The sequence below is a fragment of the Colossoma macropomum genome, unplaced genomic scaffold (genome assembly GCF_904425465.1).
Source record: "Colossoma macropomum unplaced genomic scaffold, Colossoma_macropomum, whole genome shotgun sequence".
Lineage (NCBI taxonomy): Eukaryota > Metazoa > Chordata > Actinopteri > Characiformes > Serrasalmidae > Colossoma > Colossoma macropomum.
The window spans coordinates 183572-198485 of NW_023496046.1; the positions used below are offsets into that span (position 1 = coordinate 183572).

The 14914-nt window shown below is 36.8% G+C and overlaps 1 protein-coding gene and 1 pseudogene across 1 annotated transcript; both read left to right on the forward strand.

Annotated features, from left to right (window-relative positions):
• The first annotated feature begins 7191 nt into the window (after nt 1-7191).
• Nucleotides 7192-9744, forward strand: LOC118804425 (annotated as a pseudogene).
• A 3053-nt stretch (nt 9745-12797) lies between these two features.
• On the forward strand, nt 12798-13778 carry LOC118804426 (putative gustatory receptor clone PTE01). The gene has a single exon (XM_036564936.1). It carries the CDS (start codon nt 12798-12800, stop codon nt 13776-13778), a length of 981 nt encoding a protein of 326 aa, XP_036420829.1.
• Nucleotides 13779-14914: the final 1136 nt, after the last annotated feature.

The following is a 14914-nucleotide window of genomic DNA, read 5'->3' on the forward strand; positions in this document are numbered from 1 at the left end:
AATTTTGCATATTCTGTCAATAATAAACTCCTCTCTTAGCCTTGGATATATCCCAAAAACTCTTAAACTAGCAGTAATTAGACCTCTGATTAAGAAATCTAACCTTGATCCCTGCAAACTGTCAAATTATAGACCTATCTCGAATCTCCCCTTTATACCTAAGATCTTGGAAAAAGTTATAGCAAAACAATTAAGCTCCTATTTGTATAGGAATCATATACATGAAAAAATTCAGTCTGGTTTTAGGCCACATCATAGTACAGAGACAGCACTAGTAAAAATCGTAAACGATCTTTTATTATTCTCTGACCAAGGAAATGTGTCCTCCTCGATCTTAGTGCGACATTTGATACAAGAGACCACGCTATCTTACTAGATAGATTAGAAAACCTTGTAGGGGTAACAGGAACAGCTCTTTCCTGGTTCAGGTCCTACCTCATTGATCGCTATCAATTTGTTCATGTAAACAGTGAATCATCTGTCCTCGCAAAAGTAAAGTATGGTGTTCCACAAGGCTCTGTTTTAGGACCTATATTATTCACAATATATATATGTTACCACTGGGCACCATTTTCAGTAAACACAGAATAAATTTCCACTGTTATGCCGATCACACTCAGTTATATATATCAAGCGAACCGGATGATAAAATTAAACTTAGCAAGATTGAGGACTGTATATAAGACATAAAAGACTGGATGTCGAGTAACTTTCTCCTTCTAAACTCGGATAAAACAGAGGTTCTGCTTCTTGGTCCAAAAGCAGCAGAAACAAACTGTCTAATTTTACGCTTAAACTTAATAATTTCTCAGTTGCATCAAGCTCATCTGTAAAAAATCTTGGTGTCACGAAAGATCCCGATCTGTCCTTCGACGCACATATAACTAATCTTATTAGAACAGCCTTCCTGCATCTCCGCAATATTGCTAAATTAAGCAATACATTGTCTTTACAGGATGCAGAAAAGTTAGTTCAGGCATTTATTACCTTAAGGCTGGACTACTGTAATGCCCTGCTGTCTGCATGTTCCAGCAAAAGCCTTAACAAGCTTCAGCTAGTCCAGTATGCTGCAGCCAGAGTCCTTACAAGAACCAGAAAATTTGACTATATCAGCCCAGTTCAATCAACCTTACGCTGGTTACCAGTTAAATTTCACATCGATTACAAAATTCTCTTACTGACCTATCAAGCTGTAAACAGACTTGCCCCTCAGCACCTGAGTGAACTTCTCTCCTACTATGAACCATCACGCCTACATAGATCAAAAGGTGCTGGCTTACTATTAGTACCTAGAATTAATAAAGTTACATCAGGGGGGAGAGCCTTTCATGCAAAGCCCCCCGGCTTTGGAATAATCTTCTTGTAATTGTTTGGGACTCAGACACAGCCTGTCTTTAAGTCTAGGCTAAAAACTTACTTGTTTAGTCAAGCCTCTGGTAATTAATTTTCCCTGTCAGATAAAAGGTGCAGATCTGGGGGTTCATGGTCATAGAGTACTATGGTAAACTGGGAGTGTTTGTGCTGTCATCCCTGCTGCTCTCACACATTCACTCAAGTTTGCTGATGGTGGAGTGGAGGGGCGCCGACATCTCAGGGAGCCCTCATGTCTCTGTTACCTTCTGGTTTCTCCCTTTTAGTAAAGGGCTGCAATAACTAGACCTGCCGGAGTCTCTGCTGCTCTGTTAATCCTGTAATTTGTGATCAGTCACTCATTACAGAACTAACTCTCTATGTGTTTTACTTTTCCTCATAAAGTGACCCTCCCAATGACGCTGCTACTGCATAAATTAAAACTAATCTAATTAACCATTGCTCCAACTGTTTTCCCCGTTTTGTACTATAATACTTTATACTAATGCTGTTTGCTGTCCGGTGTGGACCAGAGGAGGATGGGTTCCGCTTCTGAGTCTTGGTCCCTCTCAAGGTTTCCTCCTATTGCTCTTAGAGAGTTTTTCCTTGCCACTGTTGCCACTGGCCTGCTCATGGGGACTCAGACCCAGATTTTTCTTTAAAGCTGCTTTGTGACAACACTTGTTGTAAAAAGCACTATATAAATAAACTTTGCTTGCTTGCTTGCTAAGCAATCTTCCTACTACTTAAGAGAAAAACCTGTGAAACTGTTCGGCCTGCGTAACATGCTATTTTCGTCTCGTCTGTATGTTCTGTATGTCTAATTTAAACCACTATACACACTATATTTCTCTATACATGATTTCTATCTTCCTACTGTCTGAGGACTTGGTAGTTTTAAAGCAAAGTATTTGTGATGATCCATAATGTAAATGCATGACCGATCATTACAAATACTTTGCTTTAAATATCTAAAATATCTTTTATTAATAAATCAAATGGAACTGATGTGGCAAGTGAACTAGAAGGCTCTCATTCAGAGACGCTGCTGCCATTCATCTGCGATAAAATGCGCTGTTGCCCTGAAATAAGATCCAGTGGCAATGGGTGTCCACGCAGTACGTTACAGCCACCCTTTTGGTCTCGTTGTAGAGAGTGGGGGGGTATTTTCGAGACTGGACTCTGAATCTCGGCTCCAAAGTGGGCAGCATAACGCGAAAGCCCTGGTTCTCAACGACTGAGAACAGACAGCAGGTCACATAGCCCCGAGGTCTGGCCTCGCCAGTAGCGAACGAAAAAAGAGATTAAGACGAACATTTGGAGGACTTACTCGCATTTATAAGCAGCGCGGTTGGTTAAATCTGCTGAGAGACTGTCTTTCTCTAAAAAGTTGCAAAAATGAACTCGCTTCTCTTTCGTATTTTCCCGTTCCACCTTAAATGGTGCAGCAGTTACATTCGGCGCCTAAGGCAGAATTTAAGGTGGAACGGGAAAATTAGAACGAGAAACTGGCGAATGAGAAGCGACTTCAGCCTCGTAAAACAGACATTTTACAAGAAACTCTTCTAGTTTTGAAGAAAAGTTTTCTGGCCGAGATGGGAGGAAAGCGGCTAAAGCTAAAGCTTAAAGCAGAGCGAAGTAAATCTGCGCTCTCGTTTATATTTTAGCCCATACTACGACATTAACACATACTGAAACATACTGGGCATTAAATGTTGTGGCTCCCAAGGTGGTTTGACTTCGTTGAAAGGCAAAATGGCTCTTCTTATTATTTGTGTTGTGACTCCTGACCTAACCTGGCTTTTAATGCAGAGGGAGCTGGTCGGATTTCTCGCTCCTCCAGTAGTGTTTTTGTTATGTGCCACCACAGACTGTCCGGGCGCTGCACTTACCCACTTCCAGTTCCGCCTTTTGCGTTCCGTCAACATTACGTTAGAAATTAAATATTTAGAAAATCGATTTTTGACGTTGAATGAATCGATTCAGAATCGTTCACGTCCGCATCGCGATGCATCTAAGAATCGAGTTTTTCCCGCACCCCTATTTTTTTACTAACGTTGATTTGTAAGTGATTAATATAACCTGAGGTTATTTCTGCTGTTGGTCTTATGGTCAAGGGTGCACAACTCCAGTCCTTGAGGGCCAGCTGGCAATCCAGCACAATTTGATAATTCCCCTGATAAAACACAAGCACTAAAAGTACAATTTACAGATTAATTTGTGTTTGTAATGAGCCATAAAGTAATAAATACAATACATAATGATAATAATAATAAATACAACCTGTTTACACCTGGCATTTTCATGTGCCTCAAATGCATCTCTAGTGACCACATGTGAACAGATTTCATAGCTGGAGAAAGGACTTTACATTTGTCGTTAGACAAAAGGTCCTCAGAGGCTGTTAGAAATCATTAAATAGCCCAGACTGTTAATGCAATGTCCAAATAAATTGAAAAATAAACAAAGTGGAATGATCAGATCATAATGCATCTCCAAGACACAATGGAGTCTGCATATACCTGTATTTATCACTACCAACGTACAATCAGATTACTCAAGGCATATGAAAGTGGAAACAGGGTCTTTTAATACAACTCACTAAATACTAAAACCATACAAGTTGGCCCAACTCAATTATATTAACATCACTTTATGTAATGGTGTATAGCAAAGCTAAGCTGAGGACTCTGCACATTGATTTATTATTTTAAATAGAAATTTGAACTTAGAATTAGTCTTAACACATGTTTGCACTGACAAAACAAACCATTTTAATACAATAGACATTAAAAGTTAGACTAAGCTGTGCCTCTGTAGAATTTCTTGACACGTTATATATACATAATATAGTAATTGGCAGATGGTATAACAGTGTCTGGGTATGTAAGGTATGCACTTGCATACAGGCCTGTGTTTTGAGGGGCATGTAAATGACATCTTCTTTTTACATTATCAATGCATAATTTGCAATTCCATCAGATGCACTGTGCCACATAGTAAATAACACAAAACAACAGCTATACCACAGACGTGACACACAAAAAAATGCCAATAAACATCAAGCTTAAGATCATTTTACACTCTACTCTAGTGGAAGAAAATTTACAACGTCAGTTTGGTATCAGTTAACTAACTCTTCACAAATTCACTGTTGCTAAAGGATAGATGATTAAAATGTGCTTAATTTAAAATTTTGACTGACAGCTTTTGTCAGTGTAAATTTCAAGCTATGTCACTTGCTATCAATTTTCGTACTCTCTTTCTGGGGTTTAATTTAATGAAGTTACAGCAAAATTACCAGAACACAAAATGCTCTGGTGTGACAAACAGAAAGTTGCATTGATGACAAAGCAGCATAGCTTCATTTGTTTCAAATGTCTGAGAGCAGCACTGGATGCATCTTCCACAGAAACATCCAACACCCTGACAAAGTAGATGATGTTGTTTTCTACGAACTCCCAAACCAAATAAAAAAATAAAAACAGCAGCTGTGGATTTGTGTGTCTGTTAAAAGGATCTATGCTTACTCATTTTATTTTTGATTTCAGTGAAGTTTGCACCATCGTGATTTAGGTCATTTAACAGGAGATTATTAGGTCTATTATTATTAACTGACTATGAACCTTGTTGTACAGAGGAGATAATGATTAATTTGGCTTAACATGTGAATACATCAGTGAATTAAACATTTAATTCATTGAAATGGCTAGTAAACTAAATTGACCTTCCCTCATGAAATGTAAATACCATAAATGTTGGTGAGTCTCCACCTACTGAGTAGCTGTTGAAGTCAATTTCAAAAGGACTCTTAGCACTAAAGGGAGCAAAGTGAGGCTGTGTTGGATGTGGGACTTCTTGGTGAGTATGTACTGTTCTTCATAGGCTAATACAAAAAAAAAATACACTGGTAATACACAAATTTATGCATGTTTTGAATCTTTTATGATTTCTACCATTTTCTTGTGATTATTTGTGTCTCAGATTAAGGGGGGCTGGTCCAAAGGCTTTGCATACAGGCCTGGAATGACTTATTATGTCACTGGTCAATAATATTTAATCTTGACATTCTATATCGTTAACATAGCTATTGTAACCTTGAGAGTATATAATCTTTTTGTTGATGATTGATACTGAAACAGTTTACTGAAGTGTTGCTATTTACTAGGTGTGTCTTGTGAATCCAAAGCTGTTCCTGAGTTTTGCTTTTTTCTTTTTTTAATTTAAAAAATTAGGATTTTTTTCATAATCATGTAATCAAGAACATTTGTATAGATAAAAATCTTTTTCAGTAACCACATTGGCACAATAGACTCTGCCCTTATCTGAACACTGAACACTGTCCACTTATGTTCAGATCAATCAGGTCAGGTATAAATGGGACCTTTGTACAAGTGAATGAATACAAAATTCCAAGTTGCACAACTTCGCTGATTTAACCAATGTCATAATATATAGCAAAACCAATCATACACATTGAGTTATAATTTCAAAATGAATTTATAATAATCTAGGCCAGTGTTTCCCTACCCATTCCCCAGGGCCTCTTAGATATTTTACATTTTTCCTTTTGTGAGTTAGATTGGATTAAAAATGTTGTCCCCAGAGGAGCCAGGTTGAGAAACACTGATGGAGACTACAGACCAGACTTAGCACACATTTGCATTGGCAAAAACTATTTTATTACAATGTACAAAAGGGTGGAATAAATCTTCCTCCACCGCACTAAACCATCATAAAACAGGGACTGTGAGATGGTACAGCAAGCAGCAAGCAATCTCATGCAAAATGTCTATAAAAACAATCATTCAGAGGCTAAAAATTCTCTGTATCAGAGTTAAATGTAAATATTTCAGAAATTTTAAATGAATTATTAGAAAGTCAGTAAGAGAAAATGCAAATTAATGCTTTCATCAATGACTGTGTGAATTCCAAAAGACAATGCATACAGTCTCACTTACCTTGCGTGGTATATACAATCAAGGGATGCGAACCATTTTTAGCTCTCGGTGGAACAATAATACCAAATGTTTCTGAGCCCAAAGCAGGGCCTAGTTCCTCTTTGACTACTCTGAAAATTTGGACCCAAGACTATAATAAGTCATTCTACTTATTTTACTTTTCATCAAGTTACATTAAGCATCTGCAACTGATGTGCTTTAGAACTTCAACTTGTTTAAGTTACACTTGAGTGTCAAATGAATGCATTAAAAGCAGTGTGGTAAAGCAACCAAGTTAAAGTGACTTGGTAATTGATGATCATTATTTATTTTTAGACACTGCCCAGGTCTAATGATAATCCCAGATTAACCGTGAATGTGACAATGAGGTTCCTATCCAGAAAATCTATCCAGAATTAACATGGAACTTATAGCATTGAACTCAGTATTTATTTCAGATTGACTTTTTATATTCCTTTAACAAGCACTAAAGGGTGGTGACTCTTTTGTATCCCAAATGAGATGGAATATTTCTGTCTCACTGGTACTGGTATTGCCATGGTACTGAGAGAGTGATGAGCTGGGATTTGGAAGTGACTTGCCTCTATGGTTGGGTGTATAAAAATGCCATACGAGGCTAATTGCTGCATATTTACACATCTGAACTGACTGACATCACTTTTTTCATGGCCAGTTTTCTTCCTGAGTCTCTGTTTTTAGCAAACTAATGTGATCAGAGATTTTGGCATATGGGCCTTTTCTGTGTAAGCAGTCTTCTTAGTACTTAAGAGAAGATCGACTAAATTGTGAAACTGTTTGGGCACTTATCCACTTTTTTTTAAACTAACTGTTTTTCCTGCCGGTATGTTCTTTCAAAACTTGAAGCAAAGTAAAGAACACAATGGATTCTAATTTTTCCATATATACAACATTGTTGACTTTGGAATCACTGGACATTCCTACTTCTAGCACTTTGCCAGCATTCATATTTGGAACTCTTACATATTGTGCCATTTTGGTTTTCAATATGACTGTATTACTAACAATTGCTCTGAACAGGAAACTCCATAAGCCTATGTATGTTCTGTTGTTTAACTTGCCACTCAGTGATATGATGGGTGCCTCAGCCTTTTTCCCTCAGCTGGTGTATAGCATACTGTCACAGAATAGATCCACCACTTACTCTGCTTGTTTTGTGCAAGCTTTACTGGTACATTTGTATGGAGCTGGGTCCCTTCTCGTTCTCAGTGCTATGGCTTATGACAGATACATTGCCATTTGTTGTCCATTGAAATATAACACCTTGATGTCTCCAAATAACCTGAGGAACATAATTATTATAATATGGACATTGGATTTTACTGCCATTGGTTCACTACTTGCACTTACTTACCGCAAAGAGATTTGTAGCACAATAATTGTAGATATACACTGCAACAATCCATCTTTAATGAAGCTTGTGTGTGGGGACACAAAGTTAAATAATTACTATGGGCTTTTTACAATAGTTTTTTTTTCAGGTCTGTCTCTGCTGATAGTGATATTTACATACATCCAAATCTTAATCACAGTTGTGATTAAAAGACAGTCTGATGCCAAAAGTAAAGCAATTCAGACCTGTGGTACACATTTAATTGTTTTCTTATGTTTGCAGTTATGTGGACTCTTTGGTTTGATAGCTCACAGATTTGAGGCAGCACCCCCAAACTTACGAAGGGCCTTTGGTGCTTCTGCACTGATATTTCCTCCTATAATTAATCCTCTAATATATGGACTGAAAACAAAAGCAATTCGACAGAACCTTTCTTTTGCCATAAGAAAGTCTCCCATACAAAACAAACAATGAAATGTAATGAGTTGAAAAAACAACTTTAGTAAAGAATTGTAATTTTTGGAAACTGCTATTTACTTTTCATAAGATTTGTCTTTGACCAAAAGTGAAATGATTCTTTTAAGAGAAGTTTTATTTTTATGTATTTATTTTTAAACTCAAATAAAAATAACTAGCAGTTATAAAATTAAGTGGATTATGCCGTTATTTGGTATACTAATACCCACTTAGCAAATAAGTTCTGGCCCAGATCCGGTGTGATTCCAGCAGTTTTTCTTCCGGCCCAGATCTGGCTGCCAAATCTGGCCTAGAATCAAATTGCTCACTGGGTCCAAACTGGCCCAGATTCTTGCAGCCAAAAGTGAGCCAGAAGGTAGCCAACTACAGGCCAAAACCTGCAGAAGCACCATCATTTTTTCGTGTCTTTCCCAGAAGACAGCTGACAGTGCCATAAATCAGCCAACATACATCCAGAACTATGCCAGATGAACATAAAGCTTTATACATAGATTACTTCTCTTCAAAGTTTTGAATAAAAAACATGTATTCTTATTTGTGTTAAAATAGAAATTACATTCATAATAATTACCAAATAAATGTAAGTCTCTTATATATACATATATATATATATATATATATATATATATGTATATATGTATATATATATGTATATATATATGTATATATATATATATATATATAAAACTGTTAATGCCACAAAATATGAGCTGAGTGTTAAGCATCAGAACTTATTTTGTCTATTATATCTAAGGTTTTAAAAAGTGTTATGAGACAACTGGTCACATTTTATTCTTTTTGCCAAAAACAGCTCAGATTTGATGCCAGGCTACTTTGAGCAACTGCCTAGCCAACATTTAAGTAGGGGAAAAATTTTCTCTCCAAAATCTCAAATATATTCATAAATTAACCTATATTATTGAAATCTGACTTGTACGGAGCTCCTAAGGGGTAAGAGTTAATGGCATTGCATTCCCTCGCAAAGGTTTTGCATTCCCTCGCAAATGTTTTGCATTATGATGCAACGGTTTGCATTTGCTCAGATATGAAGCAGCTCATTGAATTTTACATTGATCTTCGATTGAAATATAAAGACATAGTGTCGCTTTTCAAAATCAAACATGATTATGCTATTAGTGAGCACAAACTGAAACTGAGACTGCAGAGAACAATTGCTGAATAAACTCAGCATAGACTGGCGAAACTGGGAAAACTACTTTTAACATTAGCTATGCTAAAACAAAGCTCTAACGTAAGCAATGTCGTTGGGTCCTATGTTTGGTTGCTGTCTGACGAGCATATACTTTGTGAGGGAATGAAAAACATTTGTGTGGGAAGGCAATGTCATTAACTATTTTTTTTAACCACGGCCCCTTAGGGAGAGCCATTTCCTCATTGTATTTTTTGTCTATGGTCTATGAATGTATTTTTTGTAAATGGTATATATTTTAATGAATAATTAATGTTCTATTCTTTGGGTGGTGGACCATTCTCAGCAAACAGTAACAGAGACTTTGTAGTGGTATGGTAGTGTGTGCATTTTACTTTAATGAATAATTTGACTATGCTCCATCAAAATGTTTACCTAATTAATAATTTTATTACTTACTGTTGACATTGGGACCTCATCAAAAATGACTGGTAGGATGTTTTCCCATTTACCCCTTTCCTGTTAACCTCCTTTGCCAGTTTCTTAGCTGCATTTTTATCCCTCTCCATTTTGTCGTTTTCACATCTACTCCCTCAGCCAATCCTATGTTTATAATCTGCAATGTATTTATAATCTGGGGGTGGCATTTTAACTTGGGGCTTCTTTCCCCAAGCTTTCATAATTGTGAGTTATTTAAATGGATTAATGAACGGATCTTCACTGAAACTTCAGAAAGTCACTCTGGACATGGGGTAAGTCCTGATGGTCAGGACCATCTGATGGCTGATGGGTGGTCATAGGTGGATGTGAATGGTGAGGGCAGAATCTGTTGAGTGATCTGATGTGTGAATCATGTCGCTGTTTTAACCCTTTGTTGGAATATGAAGGGCAAAAAGCAGAGCAATAATATCAGGATTTTGGGTGATTTCCCAAGCCAAATTATTCACTGATGCTCACGTTACAGCTCGATGATGTTAGAGGCGGGTCTGCTGAATGTTCTGAAATGTGTATCATGTCTGTAGCTGAATCCGTTCTGAAGTTATGAAGACTAGAAGTGACCTACCATTCTGCCAGCAAATTGCAAAAGGTGAAAGTGCTACTCGATTTATGCACTGCGTTCCCACCAAAAAGACAGAACATTCAGTTACTCACAAGTACCTAGCTGTTTAAGTGAGTACAGCGTGTTATTAGCATTATCATTAGATTGGAAATTTAAAATCCCTGAGAAACACTGGTAATAATTGCATTACCCCAACCTCCCCCTGTCAAACTAATCCTGTTTAAAACCATATTCAAGTTAGATTACTTTTACCAGAGGAGGTGCTGTAATTTGAGTGATTACGATAAGGCGTGTGATTTTAATGCAGTACGAGCTAATCCATGTCCGTAGCTTTTACAAATGTGAAATAATAATTGTGAATTACACTGTATAATTCTATAAAAGTGAATTACATTCTATAATTCCAGCTCCTTTGTTAATCACTTACAATGATGTAATAGAATCAGCACCTCTGTTTTTAGGTGACTGGGAGACGATGCTAACCACTAAAATGGAGCTCTTGGCACAGTTCCTTTATCCTCAAGTTCAAACAGGACTACTGTGATCCACAACACTTTTTGGAAAGGGCTGTGTAGAAAGAGAATGGAATTAGATATCTGAAAGATCCTCTCCTAAAACAACAATATTTCTGTCCTGTTGGGACACATCTGTCAAGTTAAATGAGCCCACATGGTGTGAAAAAGATCATTTACACACATGCTTGATTTCTCTATAAACCGACTTCAGTGTGTAAAGGCCGAAATGCTGAAGTGAAAGCCCAAACTATGAGGTTTTGATCCGGGCTATCAGAGCTAATGTGGGGAAATGACAGATAACTTTATTCACCAATGAACTGGCCAGTGAAATCCCTTATAAATCATACTACGGGACCTCCTCTGGCAAAATCACTCCAGCTCGAGAAGGGCTTAAGTCTAAAATATTTTCTAACTACACGTCTGCTAAAAAAATACCTTAAATGTATAACTTACAGTCACAGTAAACGCCCCACAGCCATTTCCCCTCTGTATAAATAAAACGGACGCAGACAAACAAAACTACCTTTACCTTAATTTCTAAAACTAGCAAAAAAGCAAAAAAGGGAGCTACCAATAAATTGCATGCTCTAAGTTATCACTGACAGAAGGAGAACAAGTTACCCTAAAATCTCTTTTTATCAAGCATGTCCATACAGACTATGTCTGCTGAGCAAACACTGAAACAGAGAGAACAAAACGAATGAAAGAAAGGTTAACCTAGCGAGCTAGCTAGGTTAGCTAATGTTAGCTACCTGGTTATCTGCATATTTTAACTTTTGAAATATCTGGGCTAAATTATGAGGCCAGTTTTAAAATTAATCAAGCTTATGCCGAATTGTTATACAACAAATCTTCAACATAAATTCACAACGATTTAGCATTTGATTAAAGATTGACATGTCACTTGGCCTTGTGCCAATATTTTGCCAGAGCGCAGAAGAAATTAAACAGGCATAAACAAAATGCATTCTGCCCAACCATATGCACAGTACGGGGTGACTGGTGATAGGCTTAGTAAATTAAATGTTCAGCAGCCCAAAATGCAGGCAAAAGTCAGAAGCCCACAGTGTGAAAACACCTTACTAAATATAAATAGAAGAAGGTACAAATCAGGAAAAAAAAAACGCAACTGCAATTGCTAGATACTGGCAAGAGTTCATAGAGCAGTTTTTAAAGGGTAAGTAATGAAGAAAACATGAGACAATAGCAATAATTATTATTCAGTGCTCAGAGGACAGGGGTCTCTGGTAGATGGTTGTGTGACATGAGCATTTGTCTGTCTTGGCACATTTTCTGAGATGTGCTACTGAATATTTTTTGCTGATGCACTTATACAATTTAGACAAGATATTGGGTTGAAGACATCTGGAAAAGGTAGTGGTATATGCTAGTATCCTAATTGGGCCTGTGGACAGATAAACAACTTGAGGTTTTGAGCTTCTGCTAGTTTAACCATAAAATTTTGTGAATGCTCTTGTGGCTTGATAATGATTAAATTCTGCATGGCTAAGACCAGGTCCTCGCTGTGGTAGCAGGTGTGCATCCAGCAGGATCCACCTCCAGAGCCATGGTACTGAGAGGTGATCAGTTGGGATTTGGAAAGGACTTGCCTCTAATGCTTAGTGTATAAAATGTCATGCAAGGCTGTTGCATGTTTACACACCTGAACTGATGGACATCTGAAACCTTTCTCACACGCTGTTAAACACTGTGTTTTCCAAAATTCTCCATTTTTAAATAATAATATTAGATTAAATAATAGATATGATCTGATTTTGGCATGCATGCCTTCCCTGGTTAAGCAGTCTTCTTACTACTGAAGAGATGTCCTAATTATGAAACTGTGTGGGAACCAGTCTTCTTTTTGCAAAGTTTATTCTTTTCTTCTCCCTATTTAGGGTTCGAAACAGAGTTAAATCAAACAAAACATAACATGGATTCTAATTTCTCCATTTATATCACATCCTTGACTATGGAATCACTGGACTTACCTCCATCAAACATTTTTCCAGCATTCATATTTGGAACTCTCACATATTGTGCCATTTTGGTTTTCAATATGACTGTATTGTTAACAATTGTTCTGAATCAGAAACTCCATAAACCTATGTATATTCTGTTATTTAACATGCCACTTAATGATATGGTGGGTGCCTCAGCCTTTTTCCCTCAGTTGATAGCTAGTATACTCTCACAGAATAGATCCATCAATTACTCTGCTTGTTTTGTGCAAGCCTTGCTGACACATCTGTATGGAGCTGGGTCACTTCTCATTCTCAGTGCTATGGCTTATGACAGATACATTGCCATTTGTTGTCCATTGAAATATAACACCTTGATGTCTCCAAACAACTTGCTAACAATAATTATAATAATGTGGACTTTAGATTTTACTATGATTGGATTTGCACTTGCGCTGAACTACCACAAAGAAATTTGTAGCACAAAAATAGTGGACATTTTCTGCAATAATCCATCTTTAATGAAGCTCATCTGTGGGGACACCAAGGTAAATAACTACTATGGACTGTTTACAATAGCTTTTATCCAAGGTTTGTCTCTGCTGATAGTGGTGTTTACATACATCCAAATCTTAATCACAGTTGTTGCTAAAAGACAGTCTGATGCCAAAGGTAAAGCAATTCAGACCTGTGGTACACATTTAATTGTTTTCTTATGCTTGGAGTTCAACATAATTTTTGCTTTGATGGCTCACAGATTTGAGACCGCATCCCCAAACTTAAGAAAGGCCTTAGGTGCTTCTGTGATGATATTTCCTCCTATAATTAATCCTCTAATTTATGGATTGAAGACAAAGGAAATTCGACAGAATTTTATTTACTTTTTCCATAAGAAGGTCTTCCCAACTAAACAGAAAAGTAAACTTAGTGGAGTAAAAAGACAACTACAGTAAGAAAATTGCTATTATGGTTGCTGCCAGTTAAACTGAAGTTTCTAAAAAAAATCCAAAAGATTTTTTTAATTAAGAAACTTATACAGTGTCTTTTAACTTGATGTGAACTATGATTAAACTACTCTATTTATGTTGATTTTTAAATGTGCATTGTAAATCCAGTCATACTTCAAGCAATATGAAATGTTCATATTAGATTAGCTTCTACTTACTTTTAATTGAGTATGGGATTAGGCTATTCTACCCACCACTGCAACAGATTAGCACCTTCTTACCATGTTTTGGGGCTTTTATTGCATTTTCATGAGTATGAAGCTGAAGTGATTCACAAATTGACATATTTGGTGATGTGTGAAAGACTGCTGTATTTCCACAGGAGGTCATGCTAAACACAGTGGTGTCAGTCTCTAACATCAGGTGTAGACCAAATCAGTTTCCTACTGCTCCCCATATTTATATCTATTGTGAATCTGCTTGTCACTTTGTGATCATTTTTTTACAGCACACACATATTAAACTTTATATTTGGATGTTGTCCTTGTATATACATTTGAATCACAGACACAGAACAACAGACAAAGCAGCATTTATGTATGTATATTTATGGATGTGAGCATTTGTATTAGTTTTTAATTTTCACCTGCAGAGTAGGTGTCAAACGTCAATCTCAAAAATGCTCTTAGCACTTTGGTGAGCACAATGAGGCCACATTGGACGTACTATTTCTACTATTATATCATAATTCTATTATTATATCATAATGATATTGGCTTGTCTTGTGATTGTTTATCAAATTAAGGGGGGCCCAGTCCAAAAACTTTCCATACAAGCTTGTTCAATATGATTTAATACTGATATTCGATATTTTTGACATATCTAATGTAACATTGAGAGACCTGTCTTTTTTGTTGAAGATTGATACTGAAACAGTTTACTGAAGTGTTGCTATTTAGGAGATGTGACTTGTGACACTGAGGTCACTCCTGTGATTTTTATTCTGACCAGACTTTGTGGTGTTAATAATTCCAAAGGTTTAATTATACATTTGGTGGCAGCATGATTGCACAGTGGGTAGCATTGTCAACTTTCAGTAAGATGGGCCTGTGTTTGATTCCTGGCGATGCAACCAGGGTCTA